At 39.6% G+C, this 23,914-nt stretch overlaps 1 protein-coding gene across 4 annotated transcripts in view; it reads left to right on the forward strand.

The window, feature by feature from the left end:
* USP24 (ubiquitin specific peptidase 24) overlaps nt 1-23,914 on the forward strand; it is a 60,106-nt gene that overhangs the window by 34,307 nt on the left and 1,885 nt on the right. For 2 of the 4 annotated variants that reach the window (XM_085586210.1, XM_085586211.1), the window contains 34 exons: nt 1,550-1,647; nt 2,359-2,454; nt 3,039-3,267; nt 4,087-4,246; nt 4,529-4,684; nt 5,225-5,295; nt 6,016-6,176; nt 6,582-6,643; nt 7,001-7,192; nt 7,439-7,556; nt 8,843-8,987; nt 9,670-9,789; nt 10,018-10,143; nt 10,345-10,443; nt 10,657-10,739; nt 10,951-11,092; nt 11,388-11,507; nt 11,904-12,133; nt 12,549-12,673; nt 13,239-13,380; nt 14,268-14,418; nt 15,411-15,506; nt 16,148-16,251; nt 16,335-16,448; nt 17,188-17,284; nt 17,512-17,628; nt 18,252-18,344; nt 18,643-18,748; nt 19,600-19,721; nt 20,192-20,305; nt 20,550-20,615; nt 20,882-20,948; nt 22,552-22,630; nt 23,209-23,284. In XM_085586210.1, the coding sequence (XP_085442336.1) occupies nt 1,550-1,647; nt 2,359-2,454; nt 3,039-3,267; nt 4,087-4,246; nt 4,529-4,684; nt 5,225-5,295; nt 6,016-6,176; nt 6,582-6,643; nt 7,001-7,192; nt 7,439-7,556; nt 8,843-8,987; nt 9,670-9,789; nt 10,018-10,143; nt 10,345-10,443; nt 10,657-10,739; nt 10,951-11,092; nt 11,388-11,507; nt 11,904-12,133; nt 12,549-12,673; nt 13,239-13,380; nt 14,268-14,418; nt 15,411-15,506; nt 16,148-16,251; nt 16,335-16,448; nt 17,188-17,284; nt 17,512-17,628; nt 18,252-18,344; nt 18,643-18,748; nt 19,600-19,721; nt 20,192-20,305; nt 20,550-20,615; nt 20,882-20,948; nt 22,552-22,630; nt 23,209-23,284 (4,077 nt within the window). The remainder of the gene's footprint in view (nt 1-1,549; nt 1,648-2,358; nt 2,455-3,038; nt 3,268-4,086; nt 4,247-4,528; nt 4,685-5,224; nt 5,296-6,015; nt 6,177-6,581; nt 6,644-7,000; nt 7,193-7,438; nt 7,557-8,842; nt 8,988-9,669; nt 9,790-10,017; nt 10,144-10,344; nt 10,444-10,656; nt 10,740-10,950; nt 11,093-11,387; nt 11,508-11,903; nt 12,134-12,548; nt 12,674-13,238; nt 13,381-14,267; nt 14,419-15,410; nt 15,507-16,147; nt 16,252-16,334; nt 16,449-17,187; nt 17,285-17,511; nt 17,629-18,251; nt 18,345-18,642; nt 18,749-19,599; nt 19,722-20,191; nt 20,306-20,549; nt 20,616-20,881; nt 20,949-22,551; nt 22,631-23,208; nt 23,285-23,914) is intronic. The other 2 variants (XM_021542075.3, XM_077785337.2) reach the window with 1 other exon arrangement.

A 23,914-nucleotide genomic window follows, 5' to 3' on the forward strand; every position in this document is an offset into this window, starting at 1 on the left:
ACACTAAAAGCTGGACAGTGTTTAGTTTTACTTGCAGATCCCACTGTTTATAAGGATCCACAACAAATGTGATTTGAACAATTTGAAGTTGGAGGACCAATTGCCAACTACTTCCAGAATATTATACAGAATTATTCTGTTTCCTTCATGGTGCCAAGATTACTGTAGGAATTTTCTTGTGGTTGCTTCCCTTTAGGTTTCCACAGTCTAATGTTAGCTCTTCATCTTCCTACATTTATCACACTCCTACCTTAGGATTCCCCTTTTTCTGTACAGCTGGAGTGAAAGATACTTGATTATGTCTTTGGAATATGTTGACAAGTTCTACAACTCGAGGCAAATGGTTTAGGGTGTCTTGTTGAGCTGACAGGTTATATAGCAGTAGGATGGGAGAGTTATTTGCTGCTTCTGTGCCAGAGAAAATAATAAAAGCAAGTAATAAATTGTCTGCTTTCTGGCAAGGGATAAGAAGTAATAAATTGGATTAGATGTAGATATGATATGAGTGGACTTGTTCCTCAACTCCAGTCAAGCCAATTGGAAGATGGTTCTTCTCAGGAAAAGGAATATGTGCTTTTTTATCCCCTCAGCTGGTGATCTGGTGAAAAGATGAGAACCAGTCTGAACTGCTTTCTGAAAAAATGTGCACAGGAAATTTGCAGAACATATGAAAGAGATGAAAATTGAATGTTGCAGATGTCCAGGGGGTGATAAGATTTCATGCCTGGAACTCTGTAAAACATTCTTCTGATCTGTGGACCTGGAAGGAGATGTATTTTGTTTGCAGCATTGTTGGCTGTACATGCCAAGGAGACTTCAAGACAGTAAATCATATCTGTGGGGTTTTCTGGGATTTTGGGAGGGCCCAGGGTTTGTTTGGTTGATGGCTTTGGGGTTTTTGTGGGGGGTTTTTTTGGTAGGTTGATTTGTTTGGGTGTTGGGTTTTTTTAATGTGAAGTGAAACAGATTATACACATAAATGAGAGCTGACCCACAGAGACCACAGACTTCCTTCTGGCTGTTTCTGAGTGTATTTGCACTCTAAAATTTAGTTCTGATTCAAAACAGGGGGGATGATAGAGTGGTGATGTTCATAAGGCCTCTAGAATTACCTTAGCCATCTTTTATGAAGAATAATAGTATTATTCTTCTGAAATACAACTATATTTCAGAAGGTGTGACTAATAAGTAAGCCATCTGTAGGGTGTTTTATGTGATACTGTGAATTGAAAATCCAGAACCAAGAAGAATTTGGGCTCCTAAGAAGCCCCAGAATATGACATTCCATGTACTTCATCCTTTAACATGTAAACTGCAGTGAGAATAAAATGCTTTGATTCAGAATAAACATCTGTCATTGCCATGGTTGTTCTAAATATTTGAGATTTATTGAGTATATGAGATTTCTCTTACTGACTACAGTTCTGTGTAAGTGTATTATAAATTGCTTCATTTGTAGTGGATTTTTTTCAGTTACACTTTCAAACTTCAACAGGTAAAGAACACTAAGAGGGGCAGTAGTTTACATCTGCTTATTTGTTTGTTATAGGTGCTGAGCTCCAAGCTGATGCCAACTGCAGATGATGAAATGGCAAGGAACTGTGCCAAGTCTTTCTGTGAAAATTTCCTCAGAGCAGGAGGTTTGAGGTTAGATTTCAAAACCTTGACTCAATTTGTAGGACTTTATTTAGTTAGCAGTTGTGTGTGGTTTCCTATTTCTGCACTGTAGCACACTAACACACCTGTCAGCTTCTTTTTCAGAGAAAAAAATCCACCCAAGGCTGTTTCACCACTGTCCAGTAGCTGTCATATTTAAGAGAGTAGATGTTGTTAAATCTCAAAATCAAGCTAGGCACAAATAAGTTTGTGAAGTGTAGCTTATACTAAAGTAGTTGATATTTGGATAGTTTTTGACATTTAACTGTTTCAATTCAAATTTGCAAGTGTCTACATTGTACTCTTCTGTGTAGACACCAGTGGGCATTTTAGGGAGTCACAGTATAGGTCATGCAGTGAGAACCAAATTAAATTTGTAATTACAGTCTTGAAAATTCAGACTCTTCGTATAAGAATTGAGGCACAGTGTGAGTGGTTTGGAAAACCTGACAATACTGATTGTATGCGATTTATCATCCAGTTCTATCCATGGCACTCCTCTACCCAAGAGATCTTGAAGCGTTTTCCAGCAGGAGCAGAAGGGTTCCATCTGTAGATACAAAAGGAGAAAATGAGGATGTTTGCCTCCAAAGAAGTCAGTTTGAAGTGGGACTCAGCTGAGTGGATAGAAGGAAGGAAAGATAGACACAAATTAATTGAAACATTTCCAAATGGAGTCTGTCTTATCGATTTGTTTTTAAGTTTGGTGGTGAATGTGATGCAGAGAGATTCCATTCCATCAGAGGTGGACTATGAAACAAGACAAGGAGTCTATTCCATCTGCCTGCAGCTTGCAAGGTATGTAATTGCTTCTCATTAGAGAAAGTGCTACTTTCTTGGCTTTTAGCATGCAGCTTTCAATATTTAAGATTAATTGGTACTTCGGGTTTTGTTTCATTCACTCTGCAGCATTCAAAGAGAAGCCTAGTGTTTATACTCTGGGAATGCAGGTTCTTGCTGGTCGAACAGACAGTGCCCATGATGCTTTTACTCTGGGAATGCAGGTTCTTGCTGGTCGAACAGACAGTGCCCATGATGCTTTTACTCTGGGAATGCAGGTTCTTGCTGGTTGGACAGACAGTGCCCATGATGTTTATACTCTGGGAATGCAGGTTCTTGCTGGTTGGACAGACAGTGCCCATGATGTTTATACTCTGGGAATGCAGGTTCTTGCTGGTTGGACAGACAGCGCCCATGATGTTTTTACTCTGGGAATGCAGGTTCTTGCTGGTTGGACAGACAGCGCCCATGATGTTTTTACTCTGGGAATGCAGGTTCTTGCTGGTTGGGCAGACAGTGCCCATGATGTTTTTACTCTGGGAATGCAGGTTCTTGCTGGTTGGACAGACAGCGCCCATGATGTTTTTACTCTGGGAATGCAGGTTCTTGCTGGTTGGACAGACAATGCCCTCTCTGCTGGATGAGGATTTCATCAAGGATGGGGTGGAAGCTCTGTCCTCGCGGCCCTTCCGCAACGTGAGCCGGCAGGCGAGCAGGCAGATGTCCATCTGTGGGACTCCTGAGAAGTCCTCCTACCGCCAGCTCTCCGTGTCTGACAGATCCTCCATCAGGGTAGAAGAAATCATCCCAGCTGCAAGAGTTGCCATACAAGTAAGGAAGTGTTGGATGGTTCTGATATAGCAGGGCCATCTCCGATGACACCTGTATAACTCTGAGAATTTTAATCATTCTTTTATACAGTATTTTGCCCTGGCTCCATTTAAAAGCCTCTGAAAATCTTGACCATCAGTGCGTCTTCCAGTCTTGATCTGAATTTTAACATATTCTCATAAATTATTTTGGCACTATAAAGGAAAGCAGTACCCCAAAAGTGCTTACAAGAAATAAATGTACAGAGAAGTCTTACTTGTGATTTCTCTTCAGTCACACTTTACTCTTAAGATCTTACTCTTGTTAATTTTCTGTGAATTGAAAAAAGAAGGTTCCTGCTTGAACTTGTGGCTTTATAATCCATGATACTTTGAATTAGAAAGAATTGGACAAGCTTTTTCCAAATAGCTCATTAAAAATTAAATGTTCTTGATGGTATTGTGGAGAAAAAGGAAATTCTTAATTTTCACTACCGTAAAAAAATGGTGTTTGAAAACCCATTGAGTCCAGTTGAAAGAAACTTCATACTTAACGTGACAAGTATGCTGTGTTAGGTTGATGGGCAGTGCTTCCCAAATGGATTGAACTATTGAAATCTGCATGCCTGCCTCCAGATAGGTGGCAAGGGTATCTATCCTCATGGGGAATTAAAAAATTAATTACTTCTCCTAAGAATCCTTGAGCCTGTGTAGAGAAGAGAGAAGAAAACAAGTGTAAATGTCAATTTGACATGATCCAGAAAGTACATTCCTGTCATCCCTGTGATTAGCAAGGATTGTTGATTATCACAGAAGTGACTGCTGTCTGTTGTTCCTGCAGACCATGGAGGTGAACGATTTCACCTCCACAGTGGCTTGTTTCATGCGCCTCTCGTGGGCTGCTGCTGCAGGACGCCTGGACCTCGTGGGAAGTAGTCAGCCCATCAAAGAGAGCAACACTCTCTTCCCTGCTGGGATTAGAAACAGACTTAGCAGCTCAGGTGGGTTAACTGTGTCCCTAAACCAATCTAAAAGCATTTGGTTTAATCTTAATTGAACGCTTTAGGAGTTTGAAGCTGAATTCATTGGATGTTCATCCTCTTCGTTCTCCCCCAGCTTGGGACATTATACAATTAAATTACAAAAAATCTGAGCAAATTTATGTGCATTCATCAGGCATTCAGAGAAGTTTTTAAATTGCAGAGAACTGACCAAAAGCTGAAAACATCTGAGTAAAATTTAATGATTTACAGCACTTGTTCTTTTTGGTTTTTTTAATGCAGGAAGTAACTGCAGTTCAGGAAGCGAAGGGGAGCCCACGGCACTGCACGCTGGGATCTGTGTGAGGCAGCAGTCTGTGTCCACCAAAGATGCTCTCATTGCTGGGGAAGCCTTGTCTCTCTTAGTAACCTGCCTTCAGCTACGTAGTCAGCAGCTAGGTATGGAAAAAAATTGGATTATTCACTATTTGGAGTATAAGCCAGGTGGGAGGCTTTTGGATGCAGTCAAGTGAAAAAAAAAAGAGAAACTTGTAGCTTTGTTAGCTGAGACAGCTCAAGCTAAAAACACAACATTCCATTAAAAATTACAGGGATTTTTTTTTTCCCATGACTGAAATAAGGCATGTAGTGCTATGCTTTGGTGAAATGTTCTGGGGAAACTGACTTACTGCCAGAATATAAATATTTGCACTGCCTTTGAAGCCTGTAATTCTGTACGTGCTGCTGTTTGCATAGCTTCTGTTTAGTACTTGAGTCTTTGTGTACAGAAAATGTAAACACTGATGGTGCAGGAAGGCAAGGAAAATGCTGTTGTATCATGGTGGCAGCCTCTAGTGAGGGAAGGAAATAAGGAAATAGCCTTTGCTGCTTTTCTGTATTGATGTCCTCTAGGTCCTGTGGTATTTTAATGCAAGACTGTAACTGAATTATTTTAAAATATTATTTTTCATAAGATAGCCTGGTACTCTTCTGTTTCAGGGTCTTTTTACAATTTGCCTTGTGTTGCTGATTTCATCATTGATATTCTGCTTGGATCACCAAGTGCTGAGGTGAGGGTCTTCCTCTGACAACTTTCTAGATGTTCCTTCTGAAATGTATATGTTTTGATAATTTCATATGGTCTGAACATAAAATTGTTTGTTGCAAGTATTCCCACAGATAAGTATTTGAATAAATAACTTCGTATAATTGTTAGTAATTCCAGTATCTGGTGATGGGTTGATAGAAAATGGTGGAGTATTACATTTTCTAGGCTTGCTTCATCCATGAGATGCACAGGACTGTGCTGACTAGTCTAAAGAAAATAGTCTCATTTTGGTGACACAAATTCTGTAAAACTAGTACTTTAGGGAAAGTTTCAAGTAACTTTGATTTGGGTAAAATTTGATGGATACTTCTGAAATCTTGAAAATTTTTTCCAAGTGTCATAACCCTCCTAAAATTAATTCTTTTTTATTTAAGATTATCTTGGATATTCTAAAATCTATTGACTTTTATGCTTCATTTCGTCACATGTCATCTATTTATTTTGCATGAAGTCATTGCATCTTACCCCTTTATCTGTATTTATAATTTGTGTTTATCAGAGATTCTCACTCAGGGATGAACAGGGTTTGTTAGATTTCTAGAAACCCTGGCTGGTGGGTGCAGAGCTCATAGCCTGGTTTGCACATGTCCATTTTTTCTGTTGGATTTCTGACATAACAGGAGTGTGGGGATTTTTGCAACCTTTGAGTAACTGCTGGTGTTTGACAATGATGCTGTTGCAGATCCGTCGCGTTGCCTGTGACCAGCTGTACACCCTTAGCCAGACAGACACATCAGCTCACCCAGATGTACAAAAGCCAAACCAGTTCCTCCTGAGCGTTGTTCTTGGGGCCCAGCTGCCTCTTTGGTCACCAACCAGCATCATGAGAGGAATCAACCAGAGGTAAGTCACGTGTGTGTTCATTGAGGAAGAAAATCTGACACATTTTGAAGTGAGCAGCACTACAGAAGCTCTAGGAAAAAGGGATTAGCACTTGGCAAGTGTTGGAAGTAGACATCCTGCAATTTCTAGAGGAGTAACTGAGAAGTTAAAGCATATTGTTGTTTTATTGTCAACTGATAACTAACTAGAATTGCTATGAAGTGAGGGAAGAAATGAGAATTAAATATGATTCCTAGTATTCAGAAGTAGCTGTTGGGAAGGAATGTTTTTTTAAAGCTGCAGCATGCACTAGATGGTTATGCTACTTTGGGTTAGATGGACAGAGCACACAGACTTTAAAGACAACTGGCTAGAGAAAAGTTTATGATTTTAAGTATACCTTTCTGCTATTTATATTTGTTTCAGACTTTTGTCCCAGTGTACAGAATATTTTGACCTGAGATGTCAATTACTGGATGACCTGACATGTAAGTATGTGCAGACTCCTGATTCCTTCATACTTCCAAGCTTATCTTCCTTCTGTAGAAAAGATGTAGAATCGCCTGCAGAAGGGGGTTACTACACCTTGAGCTCAGAGTGACCTGCCAGTGTGCTGGCTCTCCTGTGCTAGTGCCTGGCATGGTCTGTTCTTGGCATTGGGTAGCTGCAGGGCAGCTCATTCCTCCTGGAAAGTGAACTGAGTTCCCTGGTGGAAGGTTTGCTTGATACACATGGGGGCAAAACTAGACCATTACCATACTGTTTGAAATTCTTTGTATTTATATTCTACATTTCCAAAGCTGCTGTTTTTTACTGTGTTCCTTTTATTTTTTTTATCCTTGCAGCATCAGAAATGGAGCAGCTGAAGATAAGCCCAGCTGCCATGTTAGAAGATGAGATCACTTGGCTGGACAATTTTGAACCCAACCGCACGGCCGAGTGTGAGACTAGTGAGGCTGATAACATCTTGTTAGCAGGACACTTGAGGCTCATCAAGACTCTCCTTTCACTCTGTGGGGCAGAGAAGGAAATGGTTGGTGAGTATTCCTCTTTAAATTGACTAGACTGCTGTGAATTCTGCATTAACACATGACTAGACAGTCATGTGAAGGCATCAGTAGAAGTGATACAGAGCTATAAGGACTGGTTTTAGCAGGATTTTTATATTTGATAAAACATTTGTTGATGTGCTGTGAAGTTGTTTTGTTGTTATGAAACACCTTTTTGACATTTGCAGTGACAATGTAAGTATTTAACAGTAGATGTGGATTGCTGTGTTGTAGGTTCATCTTTGATTAAGCCATTGTTGGATGATTTCCTGTTCCGAGCATCCAGGATTATTCTGAACAGCCATTCCCCAGCAGGCAGTGCTGCAATCAGTCAGCAAGACTTCCATCCAAAGTAAAAACTCTTTTTTTTTTTTTTTTTTTTTTTTTTTATGTTGAGTTTTGTCTTCAATGTCATGATTGCAAATGTCAGTATTAAATTCTACACACAGTAGGATTTAATACCAGTAGTGGAGCATTCCTCCAGTTTTCTACACTTCCTACATACATAGCATTTTCTATGTTTTTGTGTGATCCAATATCCTTGCATTTCTGTACTTCAATGTTAGATCAATTATGAACTTCAGGCACAACCAAGTGCTGATTTCATGAGTCCAAAGAATATTCCTTTAGCTTGTTACTAATTGGCTAAATTTGAGCATGAGCAGGAAATTAACTTCCCAAGCTCCTTCTAAAAGAGAATCTCAAAAGTTCCACTCCTTCCTTTTTCCCTTCTCCTTACCTATTTTGTAAAAAAACTAACACCAGGCAAGTCTCCTTCCACCTGAGAAAGCTGCTGTAGCCCAGAATAGATCAACTGGATAAAAAAGAGTGGGCTTTCTCCTTCCTGTCACAGCTGTTTGGCCATACAGTATCTGAAGGGGTGGGTGAAAATTAGCTCATGTGGATTTCTGAGCTAATGCAGCTGGATTGTTTATGTTGCACTGAGTAGTTGGTGTTAGATCAGGCATATCCTCACTGCCATTCCACAAACCCAAAAAAAAGTTCCAGTGGAGTATTTAACAAATCCTGAAATGAATGGGACTTGATCCACCTTAGTGCTTTGTTCCATTGCAGTTCATCCTAAGCTTGCTTTTTTGTTTGCCTAAAGTAAATAAAGCCTTTTCTTTGGCCTTCAGAAGAAAGGGCTGCTGTGTTGAATGACTGCTGAAAAGAACTGAGTTGTGAGGGTTTTGTACTGGTCAAGCCCAGGTCTAAGCTCATCTCTTGTAGCAAGGGATGTTGTCTGGTCTAGCTCTTCCCAGGTTCCCCTCCCTGTAAAAGTCATTTTGTCTCCATTAGTGTTACATGATGGAGAGTGTCTGTCCTGAGACATGCAACCAATTTTGTGTCCTCTTTTAGAGCACCTCCTTTTCCTTCTACTGAATGTTAGCAAGTGTATCTGTGTCAGTAAAGAAGACTTGTTTAAAGGAGTATTCCTCTTGCCACTCTTCTCATCGGAATCTTCTCCATTTACCCCAAGAAATAAAAAAATAAATAGTACTCTGCAGTGCCTCAAGTGTTTCATCACTCAAAGTGTTCTTTAGAACATTAATTGCCTTTTCTGAGTAATACAACTTTCTGGAATTAGAAATAATTGAGTCATCTAGCCAGTAGACCTCAATGTGTTTTTCTTTCCAGGTGCAGCACAGCAGACAGCAGATTAGCTGCTTATGAAGTGCTGGTGATGCTGGCTGATAGCTCACCCTCCAATCTCCAGCTTATCACAAAGGAGCTGCTTTCCATGCACCACCAGTGTGACCCTGCACTCACCAAGGAGTTTGATGTAAGCAAGAAGCCTTACTTTATTTGTGTTAGCATGGTCTGGAGTGCTGTGCATGGATTTCCATGGTCTTCAATTTAAAATGCCACAATGCAGTTAAGGGTAAATGCAGATACATTTGATCTTCCTCAGGAGCAGATACTCCAGTGTGTCTTTGTCTGTTATTATCTGAGTAAGAAAGAAGTATTTCATAAATATCACAAATTTTATTACATTTTAGTCCATTTTCAACACTGTTGTGCAATGTGTTAAATATTTAAATGACTGCATACAGTGGTCTTGCAGCTTTTCGGAATTTGTATTCTGGTTCTCCATTAAATTGTTCTTAACAGCTCATATACAAGGAGGGGTGGTTTTAAACTGAAAGAGAGTAGTTTTAGGTTACATGTCAGGAAGAAACTGTTCCCTGTGAGGGTGGTGAGGCCCTGGCACAGTCTGCCCACATCAGCTGTGGCTGCCCCATCCCTGGAAGTGCCCAAGGCCAGGTTGGAAAGGGCTTGGAGCAACCTGGGGTAGTGGAAGGTGTCCCTGCTATGGCAGAATGTGGAGCTGGATTAAGGTCCCTTCCAACTCAAACCATTCTGTGATTCTACAATACAAAGGTGGTTGTAAAAGCTATAGAATGTTGTTGGAATCTCATGTTTTTTAAAAGTTATTGGGACAAAAAGCATATTTGTTGTTCTAGTACCTTCCACCAGTGGACAGTCGCTCCATTTCTGGATTTGTGGGACTCAAGAATGGTGGAGCTACTTGTTACATGAATGCTGTTTTCCAGCAGCTGTATATGCAGCCTGGTCTCCCAGAGGTAATTAGTCCAGCATCCAATAAATTCCTCTTTGTGGAATTATTTTCACTTGAACCACTTCATTTTAGCATCATTTGTAAATAAACTGTAAAATGAAAAGTTAACTGTGTATGTTTAAATATGCACAACAAATACATAAATTTTACGTTGTAGTGCTGTGGGCCATGGCAGCTTATAGTAATGATTTTTCCAAAAACCAATTTAATAAGGTTATTTGTTTCCTTCCAGGCCTTGCTTTCCATTGATGATGATACTGACAATCCTGATGACAATGTGTTCTATCAAGTTCAATCTCTTTTTGGTCATTTGATGGAAAGCAAGCTACAGTATTATGTACCTGAGAACTTTTGGAAGGTATTGCATCTTTTTTTAGAATCAATAGCTTTTCTACTTAAAAAGTAATCATTTATTCAGCCTTTTTCAATTGCAGAATTTATAAAGTAAGCTCCAATTCAAAAAAACAAAACATGTTAAAATAAATTTATTTTAAAAAATACTTTTGGTAATATATATATGGAACAACCACCTTTTAACATATAAATATATTTCGTATAGATTTTCAAGATGTGGAATAAGGAACTTTATGTTAGAGAGCAACAGGATGCTTATGAGTTCTTCACCAGTCTTATAGATCAAATGGATGAGTACCTCAAGGTAAAAAGCTCAGCAATTTCTTTTCTGGTTCATATGCATATCCTTGGTCGCTTTTTTTTTCTCTTTTTCCTTTGATCTTTAGAAAAGAAGACAGAGAGCCATTTGGCTTATTTTGTAATTGTACAATATTCAGGAGTTTAAAATTCCTACTGATTTCTTGGTCTTCCATCCTGTAATATATCCAACTGATGTCTAACTTTTCATCTCCAACAGAAAATAGGAAGAGACCAAATATTTAAGAATACTTTTCAAGGAATTTTCTCTGATCAGAAGATCTGCAAGGACTGTCCTCACAGGTAATGTCACGTTTAGTGTATCACTTACCAAGTTATGTGCTCCCAGAACTGTTAAAATATGTAGGTCATAGTAGCACTGGAAAGTAGATCAGTGCCCCTGTGAGCATCACAGCTTTGATAGCTGTGGGGCAAATGCAGTATTCTTTCCTAAACATCTGTCTGGTTCCTGCCAGCTGGGTAAACCCTAATCTGTTTTTCTTCTTGAGTTTAGGTATGAGCGTGAGGAAGCCTTCATGGCTCTCAACCTTGGTGTGACTTCATGTCAAAGCCTGGAAATATCACTGGATCAGTTTGTTAGAGGAGAGGTTCTGGAAGGAAGCAATGCATACTACTGTGAAAAGTGCAAAGAAAAGGTATTGATTCTTAATTTTTTTGTGAAAGCAGATTAATGTGCAGTTTGATGTTTTCTAAGCATTACATCGTTATGGAAACCATGCTTAGATGCTGCTCACTCTTGCTACATTGAAGGCAAGAGGTTCAATGCCTGTAACTCATGTTGTAAACTAAAAATTTAGAGGGATGGCAGTATCCCAGTCATCCTAGGGACACCCTGCTTCCCATGGCTGGATTTTCACTGTGAATATCTAGAAGGATGCTGCAGATTGCCTGGGGTATCAGATAGAGGTGATATTCTTGTTTCTTTTCAAGAGAACTACAGTGAAACGCACCTGCATTAAGGTCTTACCCAGCCTGCTGGTGATTCACCTGATGAGATTTGGCTTTGACTGGGAGAGTGGCCGTTCTATTAAATATGATGAACAAATAAGGGTAAGAAAACTTTTCTTTATGGTGCCTTCCCCAGCTACTTTGTGTAGTGGACTCTTGTTCTCTCTATTCATTTTTCCTTCTTTTCCTCAAACTTTGAGCAGAGATTTTGAGTATGTCATACACTTAAAAACATGGTGGTGCTACAGAAAATCACTTATTTTCCTTAGAGTTTTCCTTGTTTGCAACATTCTTGGGGTCCTTTCAGAAAGCAAGGCAAAAAACCTCCTTAAAGACGGTTTTTTAGTTAACATCTGTGTAGCAGGCATAAGAAGTTGAAGTTCCATATTTTCCTTTGGTGTCCCTAATGTGGGAAGTATTGTTACCATTCTCATGAAATTACATGAAGCATGTACACACTGCAATGTCTTGATTAATCCTAACTATCTCTTCAAACAGTTTCCCTGGATGCTGAACATGGAGCCTTACACTGTGTCGGGGATGGCTCGTCAGGACTCGTCCTCAGAAGTGGGGGAAAACGGCAGGAACACAGACCAGGGAGGAGGAGGAGGAGGAGGCTCCCCGAGGAAGAAAGTGGCCCCTACAGAAAACTACGAGCTCGTTGGTGTGATTGTCCACAGTGGCCAGGCTCATGCAGGGCACTACTACTCCTTCATCAAGGACAGGAGGTAACGGGCAAGAAGGTTCATGGGGGAGGTTTGAGAGCTGTCTAAAGGCTTCTTGTTCTGGGAAGGTGCATGGAGCTATCCAGAGCTCCTCTGGAACAACTCTTCCCTTTCTCAACACCTATCATGAGGCAATGGCACAGTGAGATGGGACATCACAGAATAAAATTCTCATTAATTCCTTGTATTGCAGTTTGAGGGCTTCCTGACTTGCAGGTGATGTGCCTCTCACAGTTTTAATCAAGGTTATGTTTTAAAATGCAACTTTGACATCAATTGAACTAAGCTTTCTTTTTACTGTCAAAACAAATGTGAGTTCAAGCTTGTCACTTCTAGGCTATTGAAGGTGGTTTGTTTTTTAACTGGGACAATCAATTAACTCTTTTTCTGTTGTGTTTCTGTTCCGTTTTGATCACAGAGGATGTGGAAAAGGAAAGTGGTATAAATTTAATGACACCGTTGTTGAAGAATTTGATTTGACTGATGAAACCCTGGAATATGAATGTTTTGGTGGAGAGTACAGACCTAAAGTCTACGATCAATGTAAGCAGAAGTATAGTCTGATTTACAGTAGCTTCATATTTCATACTGATTTCAGTAGCAGTAGAGCTTAGTCCATTATAGGTACTTTGAGTTACTTGGACTAATAATCCTTCTGAACCATTTTTCCCTAAAGCCTTCCCTTTACTGAAGTACAGAACAGCTTGTGGATGGCCTAATATGAATTAAGCCATATTCACTGTTATTCAGCACTTTGTAGACTTCATAGCAGAAGTTGAAAAGCAAAATGGCAACTTGTTAGTATAGTTTGGAAAAAAAACCACAACCAAACATAAACCAGCCCTTATTTTAGGCTAGTGAGAATGACTTCATAGAACACTGTGTGGCATCATATTGTTGTTCCCAATGCTTTAGGGAATTTATTCCAAGTACATTTCCAATATTCACCTGTTTCACTTTTAATCACTGACACAGACTGTTGTTTAAATCTGACAAATTTATACTGCTGCAGTTCACATTACTTGAAACCCCAGTTTTGCTTCCATACAGGAATGGGAAAGGTACTAAACCTTCAAGGGCCTTCATGGGCTGCCTTTTGTCCCCACAGCAAATCCCTACCCCGACGTACGCCGGCGCTACTGGAACGCCTACATGCTGTTCTACCAGAGAGTGTCCGACCAGAACTCCCCTGTCCTGCCAAAGAAAAGCCGAGTCAGCGTCGTGCGTCAGGAGGCTGAGGACCTCTCCTTGTAAGCTCCTCTTGTATCCATACAGGTTTCTCTCATATTGATATCTAGACCTCCCTCTGTCGGAATACCAGGCTCTTTCTTGCTCCAAAGTCAGGGTGAATAAAACTCAGGAGATGTTGTTTTTGAAGTCTCACTCTGAAGTTTGTTATCCTTATCTATTGAAAACTCATGAGATGTGAGCTCTCTCTAACAAGTCAAGAAAGTGAGCTAAACTGATGTCTATTCAAGGCTATTTAAGTCTCAATTATCTAATAAACAGTTATCATCTATATAATATATAACAGTTCTCATCTATATAATTTATGCTTCTAACCCAATTATGATTGCCCAAAACCTGCAACGTGGACATCTTTCACCCAATTAGAGAAAACCACCCAGATTCTTGAAGAAGAAGGTGCAAAAAAGACAACTAACCCTCACCCAAAATTCTCCATCTTGGCTCCCATATATCACCATATACTAAAATGCCAAATCTAAGTTTTTTCACCCTGTGAGATCAACAATGCTATCTAAACTAGACACACACTGTTTCTGTGCTGTCACTCAATTTTTGAAGCCTTTTCCAAGGTCTGAGGTCAAACAAGGTGTTTACTTGAGGGTTGGCACCCTTAAATTCAGAAAGCTTGAAGTTTTCAGCCACATCTCTCCACAAGTAAGAATTGAGTAATTCCTGTTCAGCAAAACAATGTATTGCTGTTTTTTGGGTTGGTTTTTAAGCTGTTTGTTTAATACTATTACTGCAGCAAGTTCAAGCTGACTGACAGCCTCAAGAAATATTCAGGCTGTCTTCAAATTTGCCATAAGATCACTCTGACTGCAGTGGTATTTTATACCTATAGATTTGTTATAGGATTTCTTTATTCACCTTCAGCTTGTTGATATTTCAGATCTGCTCCCTCTTCACCAGAAATTTCACCCCAGTCATCACCTCGACCCCACAGGCCCAACAGTGACCGTCTCTCCATCCTGACCAAGCTGGTTCGAAAAGGAGAAAAAAAGGGACTCTTTGTAGAGAAAATGCCTGTGAGGATATATCAGGTAGAGCACACTGAAAGTGGCAGCTAAATTCTGCTCACATAACATTTTAGCATAGTGAGAGAAACATGGTAACTTTTAAAGTAATTCTGGATTCTGACATAAAGTTATTAACAAGCTCTTTAGTGATACTTATTTTAAGTTTCACTGTACCTTCTCACAAAATTGGCCTATCGATTCTTTGCTTTGAAGAAACTGCAGGCAGAAGAATCACACATGAGATCTGGCAGCAGTCAGCATGCAGGCAGGGAGAGACAACAGCAGAGAAGGTTCTTCATTTGGAGTACACTCCAGGAGTAATGGAGATGATGGCAAATTACAGTGATCCTCAAATTCTTGAGTTCACAAGAATGTAGGAAGAGGAGGAGCACTGAAGAGAGCCTGCATCACACACACAGGGAGAATAAATTCTGCAGGCTGTGTCTGGCCCTCCATATGGCATTTCAAGGCATTAACAGCCACTTTGGGTATTCTTGTATCTGGGATTGTATTATTACAATGAACAGAGCTTGGCTCAAATTTATTGAGAGTCTTTCAGCAAAATCTCATTTGAAAAAAGAAGGGCTTGGCATTTAAATACCTTATTGTGGTTGCAGCTTGTAATTACACCAGGACTCCTTGCTCTCTGCATCTAAATTTGTTAGGCAAGCCTTTCTGGTTTGAGGGATGTTCTCTTGGCTTGTTTATTAAAAACCAGCAAAAAATAGAATTTATCTGCAATTTCTTCCTTTTCTCCCTTAATGGCTAAATTATTAAATCCATCATCTGTTGCTTTGTAATATCTTTGAAAGAAAATCACTGGTTTTATACAAGATCTTCTAAATAGTACATCAGTATGTATTTTTTCCTCTGCTGGAGTAGTGAGTCAAAAGAAAACAGAGTAAGTTTGGCACTGATTTTTAAACACCACACATTTACATAAAAGATGAAGTTTTAGTTAGAGAAGTGTATTTTGACAACATTTTAAAATTTTTTGCCTTCTTTTACTTTTATAGATGGTGAGAGATGAAAACTTGAAATTTATGAAGAACAGAGATGTATACAGTAGTGACTACTTCAGTTTTGTTCTGTCATTAGCTTCCCTGAATGCTGTGAGTACCTGGATTTTAATCTTAGAATGTTCAAAGCATGTTGGGTAGAATGGCCACAAAAGCTATTTGGGTCAAACCAGGAAAACTGAAAGAAAAGAGTTGACATGATTTTGCTTTTCCAGACGAGCTATTCCTAGCCTCCAGTAGTTTTGGATGCTGTTGATAACATCTGCCTCAAAGCAAACTTTCTAGTACTGGGAGAAACATCATTTTGCCCCAGTAAAATTTATTTAATAAACCATACCTTTAATAATGATGCAAACTGAGCCTCTAGAGGGACAGAAATCCCTCTCCATATGGAAGGTCCAAAAGTTGTTGTTAATTACTTCAAAGTTGATAGAGCTTAATTGGTAATAGTTTCTTAATTAAGTTTTTCTAAATTGAGTCATAAACAATGAGCATTTATTAAATTTTTGAAATCCACAGACCTAGTTGGCCTTAAAGCAAGTTTGCTCCTGTTTTAGCATATTTATTAAGTAGCAAAGTCAGCACTGGAGACTGACTTAGCACAGAAAAATGCTGTGGTTTGTTTTTTCCAAGTAAAGCAAATAACTTGAATAGAACATGTTGATGTGTTTAAGAGACAGCATGTGTGCTGCAGGCCTCCTTCTGCTTTGGAGTAAATTTGATATTTCTTTCAGACTAAAGTAAAGCATCCCTATTATCCCTGCATGGCAAAGGTGAGCTTACAGCTGGCAGTCCAATTCCTCTTCCAAACCTATCTCCGAACCAAGAAGAAACTCAGGTATGCACACAGAAGACATGGTTTCATTTTGGGAGGTGTTTTTTCTTCCTGGATTACTGATGGTTGTCCCTGTTTTGTTGAAGGGCTGATACAGAAGAATGGATTGCCACCATAGATGCACTGCTCTCCAAAAGCATTGATGCTTGTCAGTGGCTGGTGGAATATTTCGTTGGGCCAGAGGGCCGGGAGCTGGTAAAGTAAGTCCTGGTAATTCTGTCTGAGGTGTTTTGTGTCTCAAGTGTGGATAAAGCTTCCTCAGAACATGATCAGGTCTGGACTGATGTATTCCCAAAGAGTTGACTGTGCACATTCTTTAAGCAGACACTTTAGATAATGACTTAGAGTTTTATTTCTGGTATTTTCTTTGTGCAGCTTTCTGAGAGTGTTGAAAATCAAATTAGATGGTGCAGTGTGCATGGAGGAGGATGCAGGTGATGAAGTCAGTGAAGGGATTTGGAATGTGCTGAAGTTTGTGTGGTCAGCCTACAAGTGGTGGGAAGGGAGAATATGGTGAAAGTGTTGGGGTAAGTTAAATACTTACCTGACAAGGATCACAGATGAACTAGAAAGATGTTCTTGCCAAGCTAAGGATCAGCTGATAGGTACTTTGAAAACAAATTATTGAAGATCTGACATGCTGAAGGAAGTGTGTCAGTGTAAAGAAAACGTTACCTTTTAATTTGCATTGAAAAACAACATTTTATGAGTGCTTTTAGAGCTTTTTTTTTAATTTAAATGAATAAAAATAGGGATATTACAGGCCTTACTACAAACAGGAATGTGTGAATGTAAGCTAAAACTTACCCACAAAATTACAATACAAAATGCATCTGGTCTGTTAAAATAATAAATACTAAACACCACATTTAATCACAGCAGCTGTGTGTGTGTGTTTTGATTCCAGTTCTCTTTGCAGCATCACCTTTTATCTTCCAGAACTTTCCTCCTGGAATGCAGTGTGAGGGAGGTGCGAGTTGCTGTGGCCACTATCCTTGAAAAAACCCTCGACAGTGCCTTGCTTTATCAGGAGAAGGTCAGTGAGTGTCACCTCCTCTCCTGACATCCCCTTGCTTGGCTCTCCCTGGTGGCTCTTCCTCTGCTTGCAGGCAGAGCTGTGTGAGCTGATCCTGCCTGTAGCTCTTCATTTCTGGAATAGGTTTTAATGCTCATCTCTTCCTGCCCAGGAGGGATTTGAAACACTTTGGGTTTTTAAGCAGTAGACAGCTCTTTGCATCCAAAATATTTTTTTTTTTCCCACAGTTAAAAACTCTACATCAGTTACTGGAGGTGCTACTTGCTTTATTGGATAAAGATGTACCTGAAAACTGTAAAAACTGTGCTCAGTACTTTTTGCTATTCAATAACTTTGTACAGAAGGTAAGAAAACATTGTTTTCTCATGGCTATTTACATTTTAAGACATTAATAAAGCAGCTAGTGTTCTTTATCCATAGAAGGGTTTGCAGCACAGTGAAACTCCAAAATTTTATTAGGAGTAATCAGGTTTGTGTTGTTTTTTAAATAAATGGCTTTCAATAATGGATTAGGGTAAAATCACACAAAAAATATACCTGCAAAATATAACAATGGAAGATGTAATTTCCAGCATCTGAATATTGGTTGTCTGTTTTAAAGGGTTATATGGGGTAGTTGTTTAAAAAAAATGTATATATATTAAAAAATCAGGCATTCAGGATTTCTATTCCATGGAGAGCAGAATAACTGACTGAATTTACTATTTCTATTTCTCTATTATTTTTGCCTTCTTTTTTTCTTGTAAGACATTTATTGTGCATCTGCTGATTCTGCTCTGGTTTGTATCATGTGCTGTGTAGAATGAGACACGTCTTCAGCAGTTTATCTTATTGATCTGTGCTGGGATATTATGGGGGTTTTAGAGTGGAAAATGCAGGTCTTAGCCTGTGAATTTTGCTTTTGTTCTTTTGAGCACTAGTTCTCCACCTGCACAGGAAGGTAATTTGTTGTTTTTTGTCTTCACAGCAGGGAATAAGGGCTAGCAGTCTTCTCCTCAGACACTCTGCCTTGAGGCACATGGTCAACTTTCTCCTTGGCCCCAACCGGCAGAGCAATCAGGTACAGGCCATCACCATGTTTTTAAGATGTTTAAATTATGAATAAAGACTTTTCATATGGTAGAATAGACAAATCCTTCAATTATTCTATAAACTTCATACAAATGTGAGCCTGCCTATGTGTAGTTAGTGTGGAAATAACTGTTTTGGCAGAAGTGAGCATGATGGCTTTGATTAATAATAGAATTTTTACCCACTCCAAAATATAAGACCATGGTGGTGGACTGTCAGAACATTATTTTGGCTTAACAAAGTTGATTAAATAAACCAAAGTTAATTAAATCTGTCTTTGACTCAAGCAGAACCGCAGGTGGAGTTCAGCACAGGCACGTGAGTTTGGATATCTTCACAACACTGTAGCACTACTTGTCTTGCACTCTGATGTCTCCTCACAAAGAAATGTTGGTAAGAATTGTGGTTTTGTCCTTTGGTGACTTGGCATTTCAGTTACATTGATTGCGAGTAACTTACTGAGGAAAATACAACAATTTTTAATTTAAGGAAATTGTTAATATATGTTTGATTACTTCTGATTTTGCTGTAAATGTATTGAGAGGCTGTGGCATACAGATAGTATTTTGGGAGGGATGAAAATCTTGATGCTAACAGTTTTATACCTTCTTCCCTTCTCCATGTGCCTAAAAGGTGTTTCCTCATGTGAGTGAATTGAGCTGTGTTGTTGGCTGAACAGACTCACAGGCAGTATTTTATTTAGATTTGTGCTGTCTTTTGCTAATCTAAAGGGGAGTATTTAGACTAAGCTACTGAATAACAAACAATTAAACACTCTCCTAGTTACCTGTTACAAGAGGCAGAAATATCCAAATAAAGATAATAAAAGAATAAGTTAAAAATCTTTCGTTTCCTGAAGGAGGAATTTGATATTGTCTTTTAAAAGAATAATTGCTGTCTGAGGTGGAAAGCAGTCATAAATCAGAAGGTAACAGGAGAATATAAATATTCTGGATATGATGAATGTGCAAGAGTGATTGGGAGTAAAACTAAAGTTCAAATTACTGATAGTCTGTGGACATTTGGTTTTGACCTTCCTGCAGTTCTGTTGTCTGCTGTTACTAAAATAAGTGACACTTCAGTGTGCAAGAGATCTGGTACTTGGAGTGGTAGCACACAAACTATAAACTAGTTGAGTTGAGTGTCATGAGGGATTTCAAGGTGCCAGATGAGCAGCAGTGTCTTCAAAGTGTGTTAGAACAAACTAATCTATGAGTGGATTGTTTTTGTATTTGCTGTTATAGCTCCTGGTCTCTTTAAGCAGCGTCCACCTCTCAGCATCACCACTTCAGGGCCACTTCTGGTGCTCCATGAAGAAGTGGAAGCCTTGCTATTCCTGTCTGAGGGAAAGCCCTACTTAATGGAGGTATCTGTTCTAAATTCTGCCCTGCTTGAACCTAAAAATTACTTGATGTATTCCTTTGAAAAATCCTTTCATGAAAAAACACTGAATATGCAAAAACAGTGGTTATTTTGAGCCTAAACAAAAGGGCGCCTTTAGTTTCTTGACCACTTCATATTCTAGTATATCCCTAAGCTTTGGGGCCTGGTTTTATGCACAGTCTGGTTTTATGCACATTTAGCAAGGGCCTATGCTGCTTTTTACCATGTCAAATGCAGGTGCTGCCTTGAGTTGATCTGACTTAATGGATGATGCTTGACCCTGGGAGCTGAGCATCAGGAGCTGAAGAAGTGCAGTGAGGGCAGGGGTTCAGCCTCCTGGGCCATGCAGGCACTGGGGAAAAGAGCTGCATCCTTGCTGGGAAGGACAAACATTGTGTTGCAGACTTGTTTTCTGGAAGGCAGCCGTGTGTGAAGGGTGTGCTCTGCCCACAGGTGATGCACGCGCTGCGGGAGCTCACGGGGTCGCTGTCGGTGCTCATGGAGATGGTGGTGTACTGCTGCTTCTGCAACGAGCACTTCTCCTTCACTGTGCTGCACTTCATCAAGGTACACCCAAAACCAGGACAAGCCTGTCCCATAAATGTTTCTCACAGGCTTTGGTCATCCTGTGTCTGTCTTATAACAGCACCGCAGAACAATCAGTGCAGTTTGCTGGGCTGTTGGGGTTTGGATTTTCTTAGGCCTTCACTGTTTAAATTATTAAATTTTAAAAAATCTGTAAAGATGTCTTGAAATTCTTTACTTCAACAGCGTATTTTGCTATCTAAGTAACTTTGTTTCTTACACACAGACCCAACTGGAAACTGCTCCACCTCATGAACTAAAAAACATATTCCAGTTACTCCATGAGATCCTGGTAGGTGAAGGGTAAAACTTGTACAGGATAGATTCTGTATTGGTGTGTAATGAGAAAAGCTGGGACTGCATTGGTAATTCCAACATCCACACATATTTTAATCCTTCAGTGTGAAGTTTTATTACTTCCTAAATTTCTGTCTTGATAATCCAGTGACACATGAAACTTCAGTCTTACTTGTTTTGCATGTGGGGGTGGGTAAAACCATTCAATAGAATAGATACAGCATCACACACACCTAAGTTGATATTTTTCTTTCCTAACAGGTTATTGAAGACCCATTGCAAGTAGAGCGCATCAAATTTGCCTTTGAAACTGAAAATGGATTAATAGGCAAGTAAGCCAGTGGGTGAACACCCTGTACCCTGATGGTGGTGATGGTTCACTCCATCTCCTGGTTCCTAATCCTCCTAAACTGTTCTATTTCTCAGGATAAAAAACTTGACACATTTGATTTAGCCACTGTCATTCCAAAAATGCTCTAAAAAAATCCAAAATAAGTATTGGAATGTTAGAGTAACGGCAAATTAGAAAGGAATTGAACTGGGAAAGAAAGCTAACTTATTTAAATAAGAGCAGACCAGGATGTATATTTATTTCATGTGCATCAGGAGAAGCATCTTTGTGTGTAAATGAAATGTGGGCTTGCACAGAAAGCCCCTCTGATGGGTTAGTGCAGCTTGAGCAACTCCTTCATGGCTGTTTGGGTGAGGAGCTGCTTCAGATTGTGGCCTTCACCTTCAGTTATTTTTGATTCTGATTTAGTGAGAAGGAGTATTTAGCTTTGTTCTTCATTTCTCTCATCAGTGCTCCCCTGTTTAGTAGCTTCCATGTATGGCTGATGGCAGAGAAGGAAATATGCAGCCGTGTAAGAAAATAGCTAAGTGATTATTTTAATTTCTGGGTCTCAGTTGGACCAATTCTGTGCTGTAACTTGGGCAATACATTACCTTTTTCCTTTGCAGAAGAGAAGTGCAAGTGTTTGATTGGATTTTTATGTTGAAGGCTTTGAGAACTGCCCTGAGGTTTGGGAGTGAAAGTTGTAGTTTTTCCTTGAAGTTTCCTCACAACAGCATTGAACAGCATCCTTCACATTGACTGGTTTTAATCCAGGAAAGGGAAATCAGCACATAATAGGTTTTGGTGGTCCTTAATAGGATGCTTGTGCATAATTTGTAGTACAGCAGTGCTGTAATTTTTATCATCTGCTCTGCTTCAACAGTATTAAAACTGGTAATTTGCAGTTCCCAAACAATTTTTTGCCAGCTTTGGAGGTTTCACTGCAGTGTTCTTTGCTGACTGCTATGGGCAGAGCAACTTTTGAGTGGCAAATCTGATTGGGGCAGCTCCGTGGAAATCTTTGTGCTTCTCCTCAGTCAAAGAATTTTGTTAAAGAGGTGGGAATTCATGGTATAGAAAACTTGCTAGTAGGAATGGCCTGGGGTTTTGCCTGAGTCTCCCATGGAACAGTTTCATGGCTGTTGAATTCTGCTATGCTTGTTTATGTGAAGAAGCTTTAAACATTCCTCTGGCTTTGCAAACTTTGATCCAGGTGGAAGCTGGCGATCTGCTTCATTTTTAGGGGTTTCAGACAAATTTTTTTTTTCCTTCAGACAAATGTAACCATAGTGATTATCTAACACAGAATGGATTATAGGGGAAGAATAACTGCATTAGAGCTGTTTAAAATTCAGGTACTGCATTTGAAAGATCAAAGTGAAAATACAGCAGTTCTATTTTTAATCCAGTAGAGTTGTGGAAGCACTCGAGACTACCAGCACTTACAGCAGTGTGTGTAACACAGATACTCATGCTTACATCTGTAGAAACAAAATCTATTCCCTAACTTAAAATTTTAGCTTCACCTCTGTTTCCAGGCTGGCTGGTTCATGGAAATCTGGATTGTGGTTTCTCATCCATGTGTTTCTCCCCACAGCCTTGATGCACCACAGCAACCACGTGGACAGCAGCCGTTGCTACCAGTGTGTCAAGTTCCTGGTTACTCTGGCTCAGAAGTGAGTAATGAAGGTTTCAGGGTTTAACCTCACCCTGCCTTAGGTCCCTCTGTGACTTTTATAAAACCTACTACTGCTGTTTTTTATCAGTTTTATCCTTTGTTACTGGTGCAAGGTCTTGGTGGTACCCATGCCAATATAAAGTGAAATCTTTACTGGTTGGTACCTGAAGGGGTTTCTCAGGTAACAAATATTAACTGATGTTTGTAAAGAAAAATGCCATTCTGCACAGCAGGAGTCTGACATTAGCACCAGATAAACATAGGGAAACTGTTCCAGATATTTTAAATATTATGAGTCCTAAATTCTCTTTGTTTAGAACTTGGCATATGTCCAGATAAAGCATCATTCTGAAATATGTGAACCTGTGGGGCAAACTGCTTTGAGTAAATTTTACTAGGCATTATTGCTCTTGCTAATACAGTTATTGACAGGGCTGTAGAGTTTAAGTCAGTTTGCAGTGATAACAGTGCACACAGAGGGCAGCAGTGCAAAGAGAGAGGAGTCTGGCTAACATTTTTTTTGTGTTAGCCAGAATGCCTTGTTCCTGACTAATGAATATAATTTCAATTCCCAAGGTGCCCTACTGCAAAAGATTACTTCAAGGAGAATTCACACCACTGGAGTTGGGCTGTGCAGTGGCTACAGAAAAAGGTAATTTGACTGTAACAGGGAAATTGTCACTTGTTTACAACAATAATCATGGATGGATAATCTCCATCCTCTGCATGGCTCTCTGAGATGGCTCTAAAGACAAAATACTTCATTTTTACAAGGACTACTTGGATGCAGCTAATCTGATGCAATGCCAGAACTTCAGTAGCCCCCACGTGTTCCAGGCATAAATGCATTTACAGTGAATAAAACCCAAGTGTGAATGGTTGCAGTGATTATTCTTTGCTATGTGGGAAGCTTTCAGTGCCACTGTATTCGTGTTGGGAGGCTTCAGCTTTTTTAAAAAAGCAGTTTTCCATTGCCTGTGTGTGGATGCAGGAGAATGTTTAAATGATTGGATTCCTTACAGAATCATCACAGCTTTGCACAAAGCACAGCTGTCGACTGATACAGCTTTTCCTCCCACACGTGTAGCTTTTGTTCTTCCCTCTAAACTCAACACAGTTTGGCCAACATATGTTTCATAAATATCCAAGGACACTTTGGAAACTTGGAGCTCAGCAGAAGTTGGTTGCTGGTTTGCAGCTGAAGGACATTAACCTTTGTGGCTGCATTTTAAGTGTCTGTGCCCCAGATCTCCAGCTCACTGCCAGAAGATTCAGGAAGCTT

The sequence above is a fragment of the Lonchura striata genome, chromosome 8 (genome assembly GCF_050655825.1).
Source record: "Lonchura striata isolate lonStrDom1 chromosome 8, ASM5065582v1, whole genome shotgun sequence".
Classification (NCBI taxonomy): Eukaryota; Metazoa; Chordata; class Aves; order Passeriformes; family Estrildidae; genus Lonchura; species Lonchura striata.